At 42.7% G+C, this 23,264-nt stretch overlaps 1 protein-coding gene across 1 annotated transcript in view; it reads left to right on the forward strand.

Annotated features, from left to right (window-relative positions):
• The window catches only part of LOC124795138 (alpha-tocopherol transfer protein-like), a 97,412-nt gene that overhangs the window by 24,203 nt on the left and 49,945 nt on the right, over positions 1-23,264 (forward strand). Inside the window, exons 2-3 of the mRNA XM_047259016.1 lie at positions 7,493-7,692; positions 17,014-17,173. Of these exons, the coding sequence (XP_047114972.1) occupies positions 7,493-7,692; positions 17,014-17,173 (360 nt within the window). The remainder of the gene's footprint in view (positions 1-7,492; positions 7,693-17,013; positions 17,174-23,264) is intronic.

Raw genomic sequence — 23,264 nt, forward strand, 5'->3', positions numbered from 1 at the left:
AATTCAGGGTGAAATGATATCAGTGATACGATTCGCTGATGACATTGCCACCCTGAGTAAAAGCGAAGAGGAACCACACGATATGCAGAATGGAATAAACAGTCTAATGAGTACAGAATACGGCTTGAGAGTAAGACGAAAGTAATGAGAAGAGGCAGAAACCAGAATAGTGAGAAAATATCAGGATTGACGGTCACGAGGTAGATGAAGTTAATGAATTCTGCTGCCTAGGCAGCAAAATAACAAATGACGGACGGAGCAAGGAGGATATAAAAAGCAGAGTAACACTGGCAAAAACGGCATTCATGGCCAAGAGATGTCCACTAGTGTGAATCATAGGCCTTAATTCGATGGAGAAATTTATGGGAATGTACGTTTGGAGCACAGCATTGTATGGTACTGGAACATGGACTGTGGGAAAACCATAACATTTGAGATGTGATGCTGCAGACGAATGTTGAAAATTAGGAGGAGTGATAAGATGAGGAATGAGGAGGTTCTGCACAAAGTCTGTGAGAATAGGAATATGTGCGAAACATTGACCAGGAGAAAGTACAGGGTGATAAGACCTCTCTTAAGACGTCAGGGAATGCCTTCCATGGTACTACAGGAACTAGATGGAAAAACTGTAGCCGAAGACAGAGAGATTGGAGTACATCCGGGAAGTAATTGAGGACGTAGTTTGTAAGTGCTACTCCGAGATCAAGATGTTGGCACAGGAGGGGAATTCGTGGCGGGCCGCATCAGACCAGTCAGAAAACTAAAAAAAAATTCTAGGAAGTTGCCCACATCCTGGCCTCTGCACCAGTTGCTCCGGGATCGATAGAATGTTTTGTTCTATACTGCCGCAACCAACCGACTTTAAATGTAATCGACGTGGATGGTCTTGTGAGACAGTCAGAGTTGCAATAATCTTATGGGACAAACCAAGTAGAATAAGGGCACTTGATGCCTCTATAATCCCACTTACCCAGTTTGTAAGAACCGATGACGATGACGACGACGACGACGATGACAATGACGACGACGACAGTGATCATGATTATAATATTCCCCTTTCTCAAACCAGTCTTGTATGGGCTTGGATTTATGAACAGGACCATCTCCGCAACGTTCACAGAACCACCCTTACCACTACGAATAACAGAGATGCGTAATTCCCAGCTCAGCATGAGCATTTCCATTGTTCTGAAGTGTGGCTAAAACATGTTTAGAACCACCGTAATCAACGCTCAGCATCCTATCACGTACAACTAAATTACGTGCTACAAAGTCCGACTAAACAGTGTAACGGGACTCGTATTTGACTAAATTTGGCTTCATACTCTCCACAGTTCGGTTTTCCGTGCCTTCCCCACAGAGAATAAGGTAGAAACAGTGACGACTTCTTTGAAAAAAGAGAGGACCTATTTACTTCACATTTTATCTCGAAACTGTATGCCCTTTATCTCTAAGACTTCGTCTTGTGTACTTTGTTATTCTTTTTTTATATAGTTCTTGGTTAGTGGTAGAGACGTACTTATCGATGAAAACCGGGAATGGAAGAAGTAAATCCCTCACCAGCTCAAACAGTTGAATTCAGTTACCTTCGGTCTTTGTTTAATTGAGGTTTGGAAACAAACGACTTAACCTTCTGAGATACTTTGCGTATTTCTACTAGGTAATGTTTCAATGAATAATTTCCTGGGGTAACTCGCAACTTAGAAAGAAAATATTGATTGCACAACAGTGAAGAAATACGTATGGTCGTCACGGATATCATGTAGCTACCTGTTAAGGGGCTCGGCAATTTAACTGCGCCGTCACAATGCATACTTTAGGTGATGATAGTCATCATGAGTAATACCTCAAAAGTTGAACAGTGATGTATAAACCTACAACACCTGAGGGAGGAAGACCTTTGATCCGGAACTGAAACCAGGAACTCAATACGCAGCAACAGAAATTTTTGATCTTATGCCTAGTATCATAAAATGTCTGACACTCAGCAAGACAAGTTTAAAAAATTTTAAAATCATTTATACTCCTACAACTTGAATTCTATTGATGAATGTCTATTTAAAAATTGATGCGAGTAGAAAATAAACAAAAGAAGAACTGGTAGCCTGCGAAAAAGTATTTTTACCGTAGTTCACGAGTATGACTAAGAACTGGTTCATTAATGTTAATACTAATCATGTATAATTATCCTGTAAACTGACACTGACTCGTTCCACATTATTTCGATAAAAGAATCGTTCAAATGATCTAAAGCACACGTAATTAACTTCCTCCTAGGCTAAAGACGAGTTACTGGAAATGTTAAACTTTGGTCTGTAAAGAATTTTATTACTTTGAAATCCCGGCCTTCCGTTGCAAACGGAAGGTCTTGGTGTATCCTGTCTGTCAAGTACACTTCTACGAGCGTCGTTGAAGCTGTTGTTTATTGCTGCCTAATATTTTCGTCGTATCCTTAAATCAACCAATGTCGTGAGCCTGAAATTTTGTGTGTAACTCACGGATGAAATCGTATCCTTAAATCAACCAATTATTCGTGAGCCTGAAATTTTGTTTGAAACTCACGGATGAAATATGTGAGCAGTGACGATCTTACATCTTTGAATTTCACCCAAGTAATTTTAATAAGTTCGGCAGAGCGAGTTTTATTTTCATCAAGAGTGTCCATCCTTATACGGCACAGCCCTTAGATCCGTTTAGAGTCTGTTTCTCTTAAATGTGGTGTTTATTAGTGGCACGCTACTACATCAAGGCGTCTTACAAAAAAAAATATTACATCTCAATGTCCATCATATACGTTATTTAAACTTACTGAATCGAGGTTCGCCTACCACACACAGCTATTTTTAATAAAGTGATAACAGCACGTTTCGTGCCAGTCTTTTCTAGGAAACGTCGAGAACATGTTTCTTTTTTCAGGTGAAAGAATCTTGTTTGAATTTTTTGTAAGAGAAGCTTTTTGTCTTCTGTTCAGGGAGCCACAGACAGCATATTGTCTTCCTGTCGCGCCTTAAGTATCATAAATTTTTGACATACCTGTACTCTTTGTCAATCGCTACCGTAAAAGGAAGCCGTTTGTTTAAAACTTTCATGCTGGATACTTACGTACCTCTTAAGCAGGGCAGTACTGTGAACAGGACCACGACCTGAAAGATTATTTCAGCATACATTAGAAACAACCAATAAAATGCTTCCTAGCTGCCGGGAACTAAGTCAAATCTTCTGCTGGACTAAGGAACCAAGTGATAATTGTCGATAGTGACAGAAATAATGTTACACTGTGGCCTCATAGGGTAGTAGTGTGCGTTACAAACTGACAAAGTGACTTGGATCACAATCTCGTAATGCCTTAAAGAAATGATCCCCGTCTGTATTATGATTTCGAGAACAGGCGCCATGCAACTTTCAGTTTGTGTAATGGAAGTTTGCCTTTAAAAGAGAAATTATGATCCTTTACGTCACAAAACGTATATTCTAGAAACGTATTGCATGAAAAGTATTTTTAAATTAATATTCCCTCATAGTTGCATTTAATTCTTTTTTATAACTTTACGTGAGCTGTGCCCACGTGGCTGAAAGTCTCTCAGACATACAGGATGTAGGTACGAGATGCTGATAAAAGATTTGAAAGCACGAACATCGCACGGGACCGGAGATATTTGAAGTTAAAAGAAAGGTTATTAGTAACAATGTAGTATGTAGTAAACTCTTGATCGACGTAATGAGGGAACTAATTACTGTACTGCTATCCAGATCGGGTTTCTCGTGGTTATATAATGCTTTTATGACAAATGCCACGACTATTTCTTTGAGTCCGCAGCTCGTGGTCGTGCGGTAGCGTTCTCGCTTCCCACGCCCGGGTTCGATTCCCGGCGGGGTCAGGGATTTTCTCTGCCTCGTGATGACTGGGTGTTGTGTTATGTCCTTAGATTAGTTAGGTTTAAGTAGTTCTAAGTTCTAGGGGACTGATGACCATAGATGTTAAGTCCCATAGTGCTCAGAGCCATTTGAACCATTTTTTATTTCTTTGAACGGCTGGTCCCGGCGGAGGTTAGAGTCCTCCCTTAGGCATGGGTGTGTGTGTGTGTTTGTCCTTAGGATAATTTAGGTTAAGTAGTCTGTAAGCTTAGAGACTGATGACCTTAGAAGTTAAGTCCCATAAGATTTCACACACATTTTGAACATTTTTTTTTTTGTTTCTTTGAAAGCAGCAGATTTGCCCAGTCAGAAGATATAGCTCATCACTAGCTATTTCACCATCTATGGGACGTGAGCCATAATCATTTCTTTCCTCGACAACACAGAAATGGAATGGCAGTCGGCAACAGAAAATCCATGTGATGATAAGTAAGGACTGGCCGCCGGCTGTTAACGAAAGGGCTTTCAGTATGTGCCTTGTTTTCTGAATGGTACCACCACCACAGGAATATATTAGATAAATGACAATATGGACGTGGACATAGCCGTAGCCTCCCAAAGGCTTTATTCGTAAGAACACTACTAAACCAATTCTTAGAGCCTTAGGTGCCATTAGAAGTATTAGAAACGGCCTGTTGTAATGTTGTATCTGAGGTTAAAGATTCGAAATTCCGAGAATCCAACCTGTTTGTAACCCGCTCTTCTCACCAGAAGCATTTAAGCGGATGGTAAGAAAAGAAGTCCGTATTTTCTCAACAAGAAATAAAATGGAAGATGAACGATGTAATTGGAAAACCTACTCTCGTGAAGCACGTGAGGGATCTTAAGAAGAAATGAGGTGCGAAGTGTGTCGTCAGTTTCTTTGTGTTTTTGTACTCAAATCTGTTTCTAATTTTTACATTATGAAACCACTGCCACAGTAATGTATAGCTACTGAGAGTAGATTCCTGATTAAAAAGCAAGCAATAACACTGCAAAAACAAAGGAAAAGAAATAAACTACAAACGTTCGATATTCATACAACGTCTACTGGCGTCTTATTTTGAATAAATATCATTGAGAAATGCAACGTTTAGTAAAGATAACTTCTGGAAATGATTTTACAGTGGATAAACATGAATACAAGATTGTATTTTCCGTAACTAAAATACGTGTTTTTCTGTGTTACTAAATAGAGACATTGATATCAAAACATTTGAAAAACAGGTTTCATCAAAATTCATTCTTGAAATAGATGACTATCATTGATAGTTCAAATGGCTCTAAGCACAATGGGACTTAACATCTGAGGTCATCAGTCCCCTAGACTTAGAACCACTTAAACCTAACTAACCTAAGGACATTGCACACTTCCATGCCCGTGGCAGGATTCGAATCTGTGACCGTAGCAGCAGCGCGGTTCCGGACAGAAGCACCTAGAACTGCTAGGCCACATCGGCCAGCAACTATCAGTGATAATTTAATTTCGTTGTACTGGGTGGTTATAATTCAAGTGTAGCTACTCATAGAGGTTCAGAGGTTCAGTGTGGGCTGTAGTTAAAGATATACGTTTGGAAAAAATTAGTTCCAATTTTTGCCACCAGATGCAAATCTGTTGCTGTGAATGCGAGGAAGAGGTATAGAAATTATCCGAATGTGAAGGATTAGGAATGAGACGTGGGCAGAAAAGGTCAGCAAAGTGAGAAAGACGTATTGTTGAAATTATTATTAACAGACTCTTGTAAAATACGTTCAATATGAGCAGCATAGATGTCGACGAGATGCTGTTCAGCGCCAGTTTTCCCCTGGAGACCAAAATTGAAATTAAGTTTTTCCCCAGAGTAAATCGATTCCACATTCAAAATATTTACAAAGTATCGCTGCCATACGATACTTACAGCCCACTTTGGACCTCAGTGAGTACTCTAATTACAACCGCCCGGTATTCAATGCTGCATCTAGACGATCAATAATATTGAGAATATTTTGCGAATGTTCAATAATATTAATCGTCTCTGAGAGAGATTAAGAGGTTGCGCAATAATACTGAGAACGTTAAAAACATTGGAAATGTGTTGTGGTGTCTGAAAATATTGTGCCGTGTGTGGGCGCGAGACGAAAACGAAGGAGGATGGGTTATTAGGTTTTCTCTTGTTGCGTGGAAAGTAAGTCCAAAATAAGATGAAAGACTATTAGTTCAAATGATTCAAATGGCTCTCACCATTATGGGACTTAACATCTGAAGTCATCAGTCCCCTAGAAATTTTAAAAAAATCTTTAGTTTCAGTACGTAATAATTATACAATATACGAATGATCAAAAGGTGGGAGCCCGTCTCTTGCCCTAGACCGTCTCCTCTGGCACGGGGAGGGGGGGGTGGGGGTGGGGGCAAAGAACGCAGGTCGCCCACCGACCTCGCCCGAAGGCCAAGGGCACTCACGAACTGCTGGGTTCAACGCGCCGTCGCCAGCGCACTGGTCCCCATCGGTGGCTCCGTCATCGACGATTTTACGCGACGCTCCTCGGCAAGTCCACCCCGCACTCCCTTAGAACTTTGAACTACTTAAACCTAACTAACCTAAGGACATCACACACATTCATGCCCGAGGCAGGATTCGAACGTGCGACCGTAGCGGTCACGCGGCTACAGACTCAATCGCCTAGAACCACTCGTCCACAGCGGCCGGCAAGACTATTAGTATTACAGTGCATCGAAATGTGTAAATCATTGCTGGCATTGTGGAATGTTACGCCAGAATGCACACTCATATAATTTGTTGCTCAGAAAATGTAGGGAACGGCCACGAAGACAGGTTTCTAAAAATTTCATTAATGGAATTTTATAAATAAAAGCTTAAAGACGTTCATCGGTGCGCTCACTTTATCTAGTCCCACATAATCGTTTAATTAACGTACTAATGCATGACACGTTCCCATAATTATGCCTCAAAAATGATAAGTTCCAACTGCACCTGTAAATTTGAATTCTTCGAAAGAACTGCCAGTAGCAGGGTATCGCAGCTAAACGGTGATTGCTCTTCCCGTGATGTAACTGCTTCTGTCATTGTTTCATTTCGTTTTTTGATGATGGGGATACGGGTGACAGCAGAAATTTATCTGTAGTTGGGGGGAGGGAGGTGGCGGTGGGGGGGGGGGGGGGGCAGGGGGAGGGTGGACGAGGGGGAGGGCGGCGCTGATATATTTCCCGTAGAATATCAAATGATGATTTTTTTTTACTGTCAACCTCAGTTCTCTCAACAAGTTTCTCTGGGTGGTCTTTGACGCTCCAATTTTTCCTCCACCTTTTTCCTCTAACTGAAAGAAAGTAAAGCAAGTATCACAGTAGTAGCGTGTATATCATCCAGTGCTACGAATAATTGTATTATAGAACAATATTATTGACAACGTAATTGGCAGTTTTATTGACTAGTCTAGGGGCAACATCAATAATACTGTACAGTAGTATTGTGTAATACTATAAACCATCAAAGGACCGCTTAATAACAAATAAACACTTGTGACGTTGCTCTGTACGGAATTATAGCCTCTGCTCTTAAAAGTGAGCTATTTTAATTCCATTTATCGCTCTCTTCCTCAGATCTGAAGGTGGTCAGTACCAACAACCTTCTACGAGTGCCAGCGACCTCTCAGGTCTGGCCATGGAGTTCACGCCGCCCACAGCCGAACAAATTGCCCGAGCTCGTCAGAACGTCGATGCCGACGAAAACAGCATTAAGGAGGCCAAGGAGATTCTCCTAAGCTGGCTGAAGACACAGCCGCATTTGCCCGATGCCATAGGTAAGGCTTAAGTCTGGGTTCATCCCTTATTTCTTTGTTGTCATGGAGTTCCGCAAAGTCACATCTCAACTGAAGGCTGCTACAGTGCGAAGACAACTGAGGTCGGCCCTGCGAGTCTACATCACCACCTGTGTTTAACCTCTGTTTCGCAATACTCAGTGAACCACTCGTTAAGATTTGTAGCAAACAAACAGCACAGCAGAATGTTCGAAACGGGAGAGGGTCGCCACCTTCCAGCAATGTTAGGGATTTTAATAAGTTTCATTATTAACATACTTAACCACTTAATGTACAGTATATTAACGAATTACGCATTTGACTGTATACCTAATCTTAATCCTAGATTAAACCTACAAATACTCTTGGATTAACCTAATCCCGAAGAAAGAAATTTAGCGTTAAAGCTAATTATCACCGCTTGCTGTTACCAGTATGTAACCTGACCTAAGATGCATCGGGCGAGAAAAATGGTCTATCCAAACGTGGTCCATCCAAACGAAGCGTCGGCCAAGAAGTCAGATGCCCCAGAGTCTAACGAGAAGTGAGAGAGATTCACTCTGGAAAAGTACAGCTTTCTTCATTTGAACGGAAGAGAACAACAGCCCAGCCTCTCCATTCGGAAACTGCCATTCTCCGCCTGGAGCAAGTTTCCCATGTGTGTGTACTTTGTATCTTCATACAACTGATGCCTTGGATGGTACGACCTGCGCATCTGCGTAGAAGTTCATGTATTTCTACTAATTCACGTAGATCAAATAGATTATTTAAACATTTTGTCCAGGAATGTAGCAAATGCATGACATGAACTCTGACTTTAATATAACTTATTTACCAACCACTTTCAGTCCATGTGCCTGTTCACGATAGCTGGTTACATAAATGCGTATTTGAATATTGTGAACGTGGTCCTGGACTGAAACCGGCTGGTAACTAAGTTGCCTTACAGTCTGCATTCATATTATGCATTTCCAACAGGTGAGCCTCTGCGAAAGTTTTGGGCGAGGAGCTATTAACGCCGGGATGGTCTTGCAAATTAGGTCTGAAGTGCACCGCTTGTGGTAAACTTAACGAAATCGTTGCACTGTTAGCACTTTGGCAAATGGCAGAACGTCACACTCAGTTTCGATATGGTGACCCATCCAATGTAAACAAAGTTCCTTAGAATTTTTTACCATTGAAACGGAGCCCATACTGTTATTTTTTGGAATATTTTGTGCAGTTTAAAATGAAGAGATTCATTGTACAAAATATTATTTGTTGTTATTTCGCACTGCTGGTATTTTCATGACACTTAACAAAACATTGACACAGAAACCAGAGGTACAAAATTTACATTCTGTACTATCAAATAATTATAAAAATTGAACTAAAACCTTCAAAAATTGCAAGACAAGAGGTGTAACTGCGTATTAAATCTACTGTACGCAAATAATTACACAGATAATCGGTGATTTGATAACCATACACAAAATGTTTGCAGCGGAGTGTGCACTGATATGAAACTTACTGTGAAGTTTGGAAGGTAGGAGATGAGGTACTAGAGGAACTAAAGCTGTGAGGAGGGTTCGTGAGGTTTGTTTGGGCAGCTCAGTCCGTAGAGCACTTGCCTGCGAAAGACAAATATTCAGAGTTCGTTTCGATCCGGCATGTAGTTATGATATGCCAGGAGATTTCATATCAGCGCACACTCCACTGTAGACTGAAACTTTCATTCTACATCTACAAAAGATCATATTAACAAGTTATGCAAGTATGACCAACTGGAAACAATTGCTTATTATTAAAAAAAGCACCTACTGGCATTGAAATTGCAACAGAAGCAGCGATTAATTTTTGGCTGACATGTAAACCTTTCTTCATTTCTCTTGTTGCCATTTTAAAATTAGTTTCTTTTGCAAAAACGCGGTAGGTTTACACCATTTCATCTCACTATTACGATAATGTAGTTGTATTTGCGACAGAATTCAGGCATGGTATGTTATTAATTAAGGAATAAGGTCAGAAGCTCATGATAAGAATAGAAATAAACGTCTGATTCCTTCAGGTACATTGTTGTAAGCTCATGCTAATTTCCATTTCACCGAGTGTCGATGACCCTTGAAGTAAGCACTCATTTCATTGAGAAAGTCCGTGTTACTCGTATATCACAGTAGATACCAGAGCTTTGGCTGTTAAATACATGGCAAAATATTTTCCGCCTTACGTGCTGCCATTTTCCAAAAAAATCGTTTCGATATCCCGAACAGTTTCAGATGTCAGGAATGCTATGAATGTTTCACTTTCACTAAATCAATAATTTTTTGTGCTGGCGATTACAAGGGAGGGCTCTATACATTTTCTCGAGTTTGGAAACAGGTACATATCTCACGTAAAATTTAAATAGGTCACTAACTATTAACATTAACGAAATGATAAACAGTTAAGCATGAAGCTGATAAATAAGGCTATAAAACACGACAGAACATAATTTGCTTCCGAAATGGTTTGAGAAAGACTACTGAGCATCTATAGTGCGAACTGTTCCGGAAATGGAGCCAAAAGGAGGTGAGAATTTCGGTCATAGCAGATGAAATGTGCAGCTCAACAGGCGACAAGAAACTGAGGTGGCCGCCCCTTTGTACAGGGCGGATGCAATCGCCCAGAACTGAGAACGACAATGCTTCTCCATGCAGGGGCCAAGTTATCTTATGAACAGCTCTACTAGGCATATCTCAGGGTATGTAGTCTCACGAATCTAGTAGAGGGGTCAGTCATGTTTGGGATAGTATCATGTACTGATGTCAGATGCGTTTCGTCCTTAATGGAGAGTGCCCGGTGGTGACGATGACTCGGGCGCCCTCTGAAGAACGCAGTTGCGCTCTGGGGTTTAAGTGGGCGGCGGTGGAAGTCCAGTAGACCGAGTAGAAACGCTGTGGCCTGTTCAGTTGCGGTACTTGATGTGTCGTGGCTCAGGGAGGCGATCTCGCCTCTGTCCATTGTGTCAGTCTGCAGCTGATGTACGGGCATCTGCCCTCGATGCTGATCAGCCGACCTGCATTGCTGACAGAAGGCTCGTGGCATGCGGTGGCCTCCTGTTGGCTGTGGCTGTACCGTCAGTGGCGGCCTACAATCGCGCCAAAAGACATTGGAACAGCTACATTTTAGTGGCTGTAAGTTAAACGAAACATATATTTCAGAACAGAACCCAGACACGTGCCACCTTACATTACATAGGTTACAAATATGTCCAAATCACCTGTCCTTAAAGTAACATACAGTGTTATGAAAATAAACATCGCTCTTCTGCATCCAAAAAAGTATTGGCACACGCGTATGAATCGGAGAGTGCGTTCGTTTTCTTCATTGATGTTCACCTTCTAATAGCTAGTGTGCATCCCTTTAGGATCTATAACAGCACATAAACGCCTAGGAATGCTTTGTGTTAAATTCTGGTTGATGTCAGGGGTAATTTTCGCCCATTCCTCAAAGAGCCCTTTCTCCAAGTCGTTTTTACCGGACGGACTCCTTTGTCTGACTTATGTTTCAAGATGAGCCCACAGTTTCTCAATGCGGTTCAAATCAGGGCTCTGAGTTGGTGTTAGAACCCTTCTGGGGCCATTGTACAGTATCCACTGCCAGGTTTTCATGGCGGAACACCCCAGTGTATGTGCACTAGAGTGTAAATTACCTCGCAACACGTCGATGTATCTCATATGATCCATTGTACCGTGGATTACAGCTAGATTCCCAACTCTGGACGCCACTATACAGCCCCAGACCATGATACCGCCCCCATCGTGTTTGACTGTGGAATGCATGTGTTTGATGTCGAGGTGTGTATTCGGCTTTGGCCATACTTTCTTTCTTGCATCAAATTCGAACACATTGAACTTAGATTCGTCGCTAAATATCACAGTGTTCCAAAACTCCATCGGCTTGCTGATGTAGTCCTTAGCAAACTGAACACGTTTCTGCCGGTTAATTTCCGATATGTATGGCTTTTTCCTGGGAGAACGTCCATGCATGTCAGCCTCATTCAACACATTTCGTATAGTTTGAACACTAACCGTCTTGTTGAACGTTGTCTGAACAACCTCAGCAATAGTTGCGGCACTTGTAGCAGGTTCCTTCCGAGCAAGTGCGATGATACGGCGACGCTCTCGGGTTGTAAGCACTTTTGAACGTCCAGGACGACACTTATTCACTGTTGTTCCATTCTCTTTATATTTATGAATGATGGCTCATACCGTGGTGTATCTAACAGACACCTCTGCTCCGATATGTCGATAGCTTCTCCCTTGTGAATGGAGCAATACCAATCTCTCTGGCCGGCCGCGGTGGTCTAGCGGTTCTAGGCGCTCAGTCAGGAACCGCGCGACTGCTACGGTCGCAGGTTCGAATCCTGCCTAGGGCATGGATGTGTGTGAGGTCCTTAGGTTAGTTAGGTTTAAGTAGTTCTAAGTTCTAGGGGACTGATGACCACAGATGTTAAGTCCCATAGTGCTCAGAGCCATTTGAACCATTTTTGAACCAATCTCTCTCTCAACGCCACTGAACGTTCCTTCTTCTTCGGCCCCATGCTGACCACTATGGCTCAATACAGCAACATACCAGCGACTGGGCCGTCAACAACACGCAGTGTCTATTGCGTCAGCAGATGGCGTTCCGGTACCTCAAAACCCAGCAATATACCGAGAAGCCACGCTCTGTGCCAGTAATTTTTGTGTGCAGAGGAGATACATATTTGCCCTTAACACTGCATTTCTTTGTTAATAGTAGGCACTGTGGGCAGAATTGTAATGTCTGGTATGTGAGGTAGCACGTACATGTGCTGTGTACCGGAAGGTGTGGCGTTTGTAACCAGCAACGATAAATACGGACATGTACCAATACTTTTTGGTGCGACTGTATTTCCTTGGGCACTGTGGAGCCCTGGCGGCCTCCCGACCCTACGTGCGTGTTCCTCGGTGGCATGTGGGGACAGCTGTGATTGGCATTCGACTCGCTGCCGGTGCAGGCGGCACCAGGTGTGGACGGCAGTTTGGCGGGTTTGCGGCACCAAATCCCGTGAGGAACTTAGTGGCGGCTGTAGCAGGCACAGCCCAAGGCGCTGCCCAGGTTTCTCTGCGCCTGGCATGGCTCTCGGCGTCTTACTGGTGCTGCTGCACACTGGCAGTGAGCGAATCAGAATGCTTCCGCCCCAAAATTCAGCCACATTTGTATCGCTACGAGGCACATTTCTCTAACAGAATAAAATCAATGAAAAAGCAGTCTAGATCGCGACTGAGGTCAGTTGACTTCAGCTAATGGTGCTGTCTGAAGATGGCCTAAACCGGTCACTCTTAATAAAATACTCATCGCATTCTTCACTGTTTCTTCACTGATTTTTATATAATTTACAAGGATCGCAGTTTCACAAGAATGCTATCTTTCACTGAAACATAGTCCGTACTTACGTCGCCTATAATAAGAGACTTGCCTTGTGTGGTGGCATTTGACCCACTTGCTAAGCGCCATTGCCATTGGTGGTCCAGTTTTCTGCTGGACTTGGCTTGCCTGTGTCTCAAGTCGTAGTATACTGACGCACATGTCACCACAGTTGTGGATACTAACCTGTAGTTAGGAAATGGAATACTTCCAAGCGGCTTTCTCTTTATTTACTTCGCGCTAAAAATCGATTGTTGAGATTACACAGTAGATGATAAGACAGGCCAAAACTTTTTAGCTCAAAACACCTTACTATTATGTTTCTTAGGGTGATAAATCCAAAGATGATACTTAAAAAAGTGTATCACCCCCAACTTCTTCACATTTTGCAGTTAAATATATTTAAGTAAGAGATTTTTAAATAATTTAACAACTTTTATTTGTTTTTGTTGTGGTCTTCAGTTCTGAGACTGGTTTGACGCAGCACTCCATGCTACTCTATCCTGTGAAAGCTTAATGTTACATATAATCCGTCTTGATTGCAAAATTTTTTATTCATATGACCGGTTTCGGTTCGTTCAGAACCATCTTCAGATCTGTAACGATAATGATACTAATTTACTATTTCACGGAAGCAAATCTTTTTCATCCTATCTAATCAACATCAAATGTACCAGAACGTACCTGATATTTCAGTTACAGGAGTAACCCGTCCAAAACCAGCAACTTTCACATGCTGCGTCACATAAAATTGGTTGGCAGAATGCACGTTATTTATAATAATTATAACACTATTACCGACAGGTGGCGTCCGGTACGTTTGTTACTTTCCATTTGGACATACTGTGTTCAGTAGATTTTTTTGATTAACTTCTATCTCCAAAAATACTTATTTAAAAAATGTAGATGTCAGGGTCAAAATCTGTACTTAACAAAATTAAAGAACAGTAAAATTATCATTTTTATACGATCTAAAAAACATTGGGCGATTTATATATCTATGGCGTTGGTGTGGACTTGTTCCCCTCTGCGGTCTGCTTCCGTGGTTCCCGCCATTTCGGTGTTGTGCCGCGATTTGCTCAGTTGTCTGACGTCCATCGCCGTGGGCAAGAGGGCCGCGCAGGAGGGCCCTGTCAACGACGCCGGGCGCTGTACGCATCTTCCGGCTCCTCCGCAACGCACCATCTCTCGTCCCTTGGCCTGGACCTCCACACGCAACAGTTATCATCTTAGTAAGTCATCATAAATGCTAATAGCAGTCGCGCGGTTCTGTACTGAAAAGCCTAGAACCGCTCGGCCACCGCGGCCAGCGACATCGTCATCTCGGAAACCTTGGAACAGGTTGCCAAGGATGATCTAAATATTTTACGAAGCAGGAGATAGACCATCGTTGGTGGGGAATATTAGGCAGTAACAGAATTTGATTTTACAGATATGGTAATATGTGAACTTTCGAACGTAGAGCATTTATTTTGAAAGTTAGGTTCATGACTTACGGCAAAGATATTTTCTAGTTTAATGAAGCGTTTTCTTTAGCTACCTGATCTCTTTGAGTCTAACTTCCACACGTTCCAAAGTATGGATGTGATGCAAAACGTTTTCTTTGTTGTGTTAATATAATTTGGAGAAGAAAGCGATAACAATGACTACCCCCATGGCTCAAAGCCACTCAGCGTTATCAACCGCATGGTGCTACCAGTTTTATATCAGTTGTGCGCCTCTGAAACAAAAGTCGCTAGATTTCTTCATGAGATCAATGGGCTCCAAGAGTCTTATGCTATAACATGAAAATTGTCATCAACTGCTGAAGATATGTAAGACTCGGGCACTACCCCACTGTATTGTTACGTAAACATTTATTGGATGTTTTAGATTATGACTCCTCTGACCTTAGGTGTACGATTAATGTGTCCCTCGTATTAGTCTATTTTGTAACAACGAAACACGTTGTTTCAATGTGTACGACGTAGGGTTTCATAAGAAGTTCAGTGGATAAAAACGACCTGCCTGGCAAGTGGTTATAGCGGAAAATAGAGTAGTTTACTGTGTCTGCTGTCGTAGTATCCTGTCAAATGAGATATTTCTTGATCTATGGTTTTATAAATGGAATTGGATAGCCCTTAATAACGGTATAGCTTGTTGTGGGTGGCTGTGAAATGGACAAAACATGAGGCTGGAATGGGCCTAAAGCTACGATTGACAAGCAGATGGCACCCACTCTGCTAGGAAACAGGGAAACGGGTAACTACAGAAAGCATTATGTAGCTGCGTTACTCTTTGTAGGTACTGTCAAAAGCCATTAAATGTGCATTTGATAATAATAAACATAGTCCCCTCTGTAGCTCAGTTGCAACAACAGTATCAGCATACCAGCAATAGCCAAAGCAATGATTCCATATCTAAAACAGTAATATAAGTGTCTGCAGCTCATGAGACACCATCTTACATTTTAGCAGACAGTCGTGTTAGCATTGCCCTACCGTACACATGTGAACTGTGATACTTACCAGATTTGTTTTTGGAGTCATAGGCATTATCATGGAGTACCCCGCAATGTGTGTGTGTGTGTGTGTGCGTGCGCGCGCGCGCGCTTTGTGTTTCTTGTACGGTTCTTAACAATTTGAACTATTTAACGGAGAATGGTCGTAACTGAAATTTTATTTTGTCTCGGATGAGTACCATAACGTTTAAACTGTGAAGTAACTTCGCGTCAAGATAGTTCCTTTAGAGTTTCACGCTCATCTTCATCGGTCACAGACACAAAAAAGGGAGCTGCTGCTACCACGATGATGCGAGTACATTGTGTCTGTACAATCGGTAACAATCTTCGTTGTGAAAATAATGCTCAGTGAATGTGAAAAGGTGTTACGTGTGTATAGTTAAAATCTTCTCGGTTGTTAGCCCGCGTCATATTTCCTTCTAAAGTAATCGACGTTTCGACCCATCTGCTAGGGTCGTCTTCAGGATGTACTGTGTCGACTATTGCTAGAATACTGTCAGGGATCAGTGTAACATTCTCTTATAAAGGAGACTTCCCCCGATTTTGTGCTGGAGAAGTGGGAGCATCGTTTAAAATTCTCGTAGCTACCATTGGTGGGCCATCGTCAGAGGCTGTTACTCCCGCGCTGATGCAGAATAAAGGGCGTTATTGGCTGAACCCTTATGGATAGTACTGGTGGACGATCGTCATTGGATAGAAAGGCACTATTCCACATTTACGCTGGAGAAGGGTTATTGGTTGAAATTCCTCCTACTGCTATTGGTTGGCCATCATCTATGGCTAGATACGAAACGAACAGAGCAAGAGAGGGAGAACGTTTACCCAAAATATCGGCAGTTGAGGAACATCATGAGAACTGTGGCTCAGGCATAGATATTAATAAAGTTCGTGTGCTGGCTGAAGAAACCTACATTTATACAAGAAAGGCCCAGGAAGTGGTTGAAATTGCCAAGAACACTTGTAATTTCTATAGAGGGGACGGCTATAGCCTTTGGGCATCAGGGCTCCGCGCCATCAAGGAAGTAAATATGCGGCAGCGGTGTGCGAGCAATACGAACAACGCGCTGCAAGTCACCTCGACGGACAATAACATTTTTGGTAAACATTCCCCCTCTCTTGCTCTGTCCGTTTCGCATCCAGCCAATGATGATGGATAGCCAATAGCAGTAGAAGGAATTTCAACCAACAACCCTTCTCCAGCGAAAGTGTAGAATAGTACCTTTATATCCAATCACGATGAGACACCAATTATATTCATAAGAGTTTCGTCCTGAAGAAGATCCCAGCAGAGGGGTCGAAACGTCAATTACTTTAGAAGGAAATGTGACGCGGCCTAACAACCCAAAAGATTTTAATTTTAGTAAAAAGGACCATGAAAGTCTGCAGACTAACATGTTACATGCGTGTTTGTCCAGATGAGGTTCGGCTGGAGCGGCTGTACCTCAACTGCAAGTGCAGCCTGGAGCGCACCAAGGTGGCGCTCGACGCGTACTTCTCGCTGAGGAGTCGCCTGCCGGAGTTGCTGCAGGAGAGGGACCTGCTGCGGCCCGACTTGCAGGCCATGGCCCAACACGTGTGAGTCACTCACAGAAACACGAGATGTCTAGTCGAACGGTGTTCCTTACAGCATTGTTATAACTGTAACCATTCCTTCCCGAACACTAGGGCTGTTGATAAAATAACGATATATACACTACTGGCCATTAAAATTGCTACACGAAAAAGAAATGCAGATGATAAACGGGTATTCATTGGACAAATATATTATACTAGAACTGACATGTGATGACATTTTCACGCAATTTCGGTGCAAAGATCCTGAAAAATCAGTACCCAGAACAACCACCTCTGGCCGTAATAACGGCGATACGCCTCGGCATTGAGTCAAACAGAGCTTGGATGGCGTGTACAGGCACAGCTGCCCGTGCAGCTTCAACACGATACCACACTTCATCAAGAGTAGTGACTGGCGTATTGTGACGAGCCAGTTGCTCGGCCACCGTTGACCAGACGTTACAATTGGTGGGAGATATGGACAATGTGCTGGCCAGGGTAGCAGTCGAACATTTTTGTATGCAGAAAGGCCCGTACAGGACCTGCAACATGCGGTCGTGCATTATCCTGCTGAAATGTAGGGTTTCGCAGGGATCGAATGAAGGGTAGAGCCACGGGTCGTAACACACTCGAAATGTAACGTCCACTGTTCAAAGTGCCGTCAATGCGATCAAGAGGTGACCGAGTCGTGCAACCAATGGCACCCCATACCATCACACCGGGTGATACGCCATTATGGCGATGACGAATACACGCTTCCAACGTGCGTTCCCTGCGATGTCGACAAATACGGATGCGACCATCATGATGCTGTAAAAATCTGGATTCATCCAAAAAAAATGACGTTTTGCCATTCGTGCACCCAGGTTCTTCGTCGAGTACACCATAGCAGGCGCTCCTGTCTGTGATGCAGCGTCAAGGGTAACCACAGTCATGGTCTCCAAGCTGACAGTCCATGCTGCTGCAAACGACGTCGAGCTGTTCGTGCAGATAAGTGTTGTCTCGCAAACGTCCCCATCTGTTGACTCCGGGATCGAGACATGGCTGCACGATCCGTTACAGCCATGCGGATAATATGCCTGTCATCTCGACTGCTAGTGATACGAGGCCGTTGGGATCCAGCACGGCGTTCCGTATTGCCCTCCTGAACCCACCGATTCCATATTCCGCTAACAGTCACTGGATCTCGACCAACGCGAGCAGTAATGTCGCGATACGATAAACCGCAATCGCGACTGGCTACAATTCTACCTTTATCGAAGTCTGAATCGTGATTGTACGCATATCTCCTCCTTACACGAGGAATCACAACAACGTTTCATCAGGCAACGCTGGTCACCTGCTGTTTGTGCATGAGAAATCAGTCGGAAACTTTTCTCATGTCAGCACGTTGTAGGTTTCGCCACCGGCGCCAACCTCTAGTGAATGCTCTGAAAAGCTAATCATTTGCATATCACAGCATCTTCTTCCGGTCTGTTAAGTTTCGCGTCTGTAGCACGTCATCTTCGTGGTGTAGCAATTTTAATGGCCAGTAGTGTAGTTATTTTTATTTGAATATCGATGTGTAACGCCGATTATTTTTCGTCGATGTTTCGATATACAGATATCAAATGGCAATATCGAGTGCTGATAATTTTAATTTATGTTTATGTTTTTTGCTATTTTCGGCAAGTATTTGAAGTTTTTCTTTTGAAATTGTTGTAGAACTTAATTTTACTTTCACTATGTGAAGCAGTCATACTAGTTTTTAAGCTTTCATCATGTCCAGTCTTTCTCTTTGACTGTGTGAAGCAAGTGTAGGTGGCACAAATATAGTTGTCAGATTGCGCTGGGGGGGGGGGGGGGGGGTGGCTGGTAATGGATAATGGAATAACAAGGTTTCCGATGTGAAGAAATTGGGTTAAAAAAACAATTTTTAACGCAACTAGTGTGTTATTTCTTTACATCGCCATTGTTGAAAATCAGCTGCTGAAAATGATGAACAAAACTCTGAATGGCAAGATTGGTCTTTGCTGTGGACGGAGATGTGAGAAGGGAAATGCTGACGCAATCGGCTCTCGGCGCTACCAACAGAAACTGTGACGTTTAGTTTCACGACTCATTTTTGACACTACAACTACTAGGTTGTTAGCGTTGGCAGAAATTAAAAAACCGGACGGTCGAAATGAAGTGTTCCGGACAAACGCGATACTTGACCAAACCGAACGACGGACGCATCAGGCACCTTTTATTGTGCCACTTACAAGCAGACACCACTGTTAGCTGTGCATAGTTTCCCTTTCAATTCTTCCTCTAAGAGGGATAGGCAGGCTGCTCCCTTGTTGATGTACAGAACTTCTAATAACAAAATCAATACTTAAAAATACAGCTCTAAAACTGTAGTATATTTACAATTTGCAATCGTTGTTTTTGTAACCCGATACGCTGACATTTTTCCGTCAACACATCGATACGTCGAGAGCTGATGATGATATTTTTTTAAATATCAATATATCGTATTTTAGATATTTTTAAATATGTCAACAGTCCTACCGCACATCAACTGTAGATGAAGATGAACATTGTCTTTTGTCTCCATACGGGATGACAATTATTGAAGTGTACGAAAAAAAACGTAAATTAGTTAGAAACTACGGCGTGCACACACTTTACTGAACATGTAAACGTCACTTCAGATATTCCTGTTTAGGTTATGTCTTCTTCGATATGCCTGCATCAATGTGGCGCAGACGAATAGCGAAATTCTGCATGACCCGCCGAAGTGTCGGAACATCCATGCTGTCGATGACCTCCTGAATGGCTATTTTCAGCTCAGCAATGAAATTGCGGTTATTGCTGTACACCTTGTATTTAACATAGCTCCACAAAAAGGAGTCACATGTGAGCAGATCCGAAGCATGTGGCGGCCAATGGAGGCCCATGCCAGTGGCCTCTGGATACCCCAGAGCCAGAATTCGGACCCCAAAGTGTTCTCAAGGACATCGCTCTCCTACTTCGATGGGGTTGAGCTCCCTCTTGCATGAACAACACCTTGTCGTAATCAGAGTCACTTTGGATAATTGGGATGAAATCATCTTCCCAAACGTTTATGTACCATTCGGTAGTCACAGCGCCATCAAGAAATATCGCACCGATTGTTCCATGACAGTGCGTTTCACACCATACGATCACCCGTTGTGGGTGAAGCGGCTTCCCGATCATGAAATGCGGTTTCTCAGTCCACCAAAAGCATCGGTTTGGCTTACTGACGAACCCACAAAACTGAAAGGGGACTTCGTCGCTAAAAAAAAACCATAATGCTCATACTAATTCCCATCATGCGCAGCGGGCAACCGTACAGTTTGAACGCCCTAACGCTAACCATTCAGAAATTAAGATGACTGTGTCTCATATAATTCAGTAATTGTCACCCTGTACCTCCTTCACTGGTTGTAGGATCCATTAATTTAATTTATATCACATTACGTTTTTGCCTGTTTTCAAATCTGTGGGGCAACAGCGATGCCCAGATGAAATTTCCGCACAATCTGAATTTTGTTTTTAATTTTTACGTGTCCTTTCTGGTCAGCAAATTCCAACTCCGTGTCTGTTCGCTGTAGGGCATAAGAATGTAAGCTTATCTGAGTGTTAGAAGGGATTTCTACTTTACGTTGCTGAAGTATAGCAGGGTGCTTCCGTTAGCTTTCGTGGTACAATAGTGGGATGGACACGAAAAAAAAGGGCAACGCCAAACTACATACTTCTGTGTGGCCTACATGACTCGTAGGTCGTCCATGTAGTGTTGGAGAGTTACGGAGATAATGAAGAATAACGTCGTTGTTGGTTATAGTCAAAAGAAAGCGGGCAGCGACTGGGAGTAAATTCAGTGCTGAAGTTTTCAGATAAACGTCGGGCGCTGCACAAATCAGGTTCTTGTCTGATGAAGTGGATAAGCGATGGAAGACCGCAGAGGTTGCTGCCGTATGGACCTGCGCCAGCTTCAAGCAGAATTGGTAACAGACATACAATCGTAAATGTGATTAGCGGTGATTTCTAGACCACAGGGTAATTGATAGCTTCATGAGTATTTCATTTTTCGTGTAGATTAATTAAATAATTAGATAATTTGGACTCATTCTTTCAGTTAGTGTGAATGTCCGGTTTTTCTTGCAGAAAGACATGGTTCCCAAACGATCCGTCCTGTTACTAACTACCAAAGCTTTAATTAGTGGTGCTCCAACTTTCGTCCCTCCGTTTGTCTCTTACGTGCTCTGTAGGTTTCTTTCCTAAAGTATCAGAGTTCAGTTTTGGTTTACATGAATTCCTTTAACAGAGCATGCCTCGTTTTTGTGTGATCTACATCCTCTCCAGTGTAGAAGCTGTCTCCTCATTACACGGAGAACGCCGCACGCTGAACTTTCTACCACTCACAAGGGAACCTCCCCATCGCACCCCCCTCAGATTTAATTATAAGTTGGCACAGTGGATAGGCCTTGAAAACTGAACACAGATCAATCGAGAAAACAGGAAGAAGTTGTGTGGAAGTATGAAAAAATAAGCAAAATATACAAACTGAGAAGTCCATGTCCAACATATGCAACATCAAGGAGAGGGTGAGCTCCGGAGCGCCGTGGTCCCGTGGTTAGCGTGAGGAGATGCGGACCGGGAGGTCATTGGTTCAAGTCATCCCTCGGGTGAAAAGTTTAAATTTTTATTTACAGTTTGTCACAAACTCTTATGTTTTCATCACTTTTTTGGGAGGTGATTATCACATCCACAAGAAAACCTAAATCGGACAAGGTAGAAGAATCTTTTAACCCATTCGCCAGGTGTACAAGTTAGGTGGGTCGACAAAATATTCCTGTCATGTGACGCACATGCCGTCACCTGTGTCGTATGGAATATATCAGACGTGTTTTCCTGTGGAGGAATCGGTTGACCTATGACCTTGCGATCAAATGTTTTCGGTTCCCATTGAAGAGGCACGTCCTTTAGTATACCAATTACACGGTTTTGCGGTGCGGTCGCAAAACACAGACACTAAACTTATTACAGTGAACAGAGACGTCAATAAACGAGCTGACAGATCATAACTTTGCGAAAATAAAGAATGTAAACTTCTCATTCCAGGGAAGACTTGAACCAAGGACCTTTCGTTCCGCAGCTGCTCACGCTAACCACGGGACCACGGCGCTCTTGGGCTCTCAGTGTCCTGGATGTTGCCTATCTTGCGCATGGACTACTCAGTTTGTATATTTTGGTTATTTTTTCATAGTTTCGCACAACTTCTTCCTGTTTTCTCGATTGATCTGTTTTCAGTTTTTCAAGGCCTATCCACCGTGCCAACTTATAACTAAATCTGAGGGGGGTGCGATGGGGAGGTTTCCCTGTCAGTATTCACTCAGTTGTGCATGCGTAAGGGGCAATTAGATGAGTCGGCCGATGTGGCCCTACGGTTCTAGACGCTTCAGTTCAGAACCGCGCTGCTGCTACGGTCGCAGGTTCGAATCCTGCCTCTGGTATGGAAGTGTATGATGTCCTGAGGTTAGTTCTAAGTCTAGGAGACTGATGACCTCAGATGTTGAGTCCCATAATGCTCAGAGCCTTAACGCATTTAGATGAAGTAATTTTCTACTCATTTATTGTCAAATACCACGTAAAATGGTCAAGATAATATCAATAAATGTTGCAGTTTGCAATGCTTCTTTTAAACTGACAGTTCCTCTGTTCCACGTAGATGTAGTCGGTAACACAAATCAGAAAGTTGTCAGTTACAAGCAAAGATCTGGTAGTCGTCTCCGTAAGGCTTTACAAAGTTAGCGTTACCCACGTACAGCATTAGATTAAGATTTCTGTCCTAAATTCATGGCCTAAATGGTTTATTTTTCTGTGAATAGAATCCCGTATGGCCATTAGACTTCCCGTTGATGAGCGATTCAAAAGGATGGGATGTCTGATGACGGAAGAATCTGATACACTCGTGTAGACCAGTAATACAGTTTTGTCAATTATAACCCAGACATTTTCCCCATTTTTTACTACCGTTAATCTTAATAACTCAACAAGTACCTTTCAGCAGGAAATTGGGTAAGCTTTCTCACGGGCTTTCAAATGAATAAGAGTATGTTGATTT

The sequence above is a fragment of the Schistocerca piceifrons genome, chromosome 4 (genome assembly GCF_021461385.2).
Source record: "Schistocerca piceifrons isolate TAMUIC-IGC-003096 chromosome 4, iqSchPice1.1, whole genome shotgun sequence".
Classification (NCBI taxonomy): Eukaryota; Metazoa; Arthropoda; class Insecta; order Orthoptera; family Acrididae; genus Schistocerca; species Schistocerca piceifrons.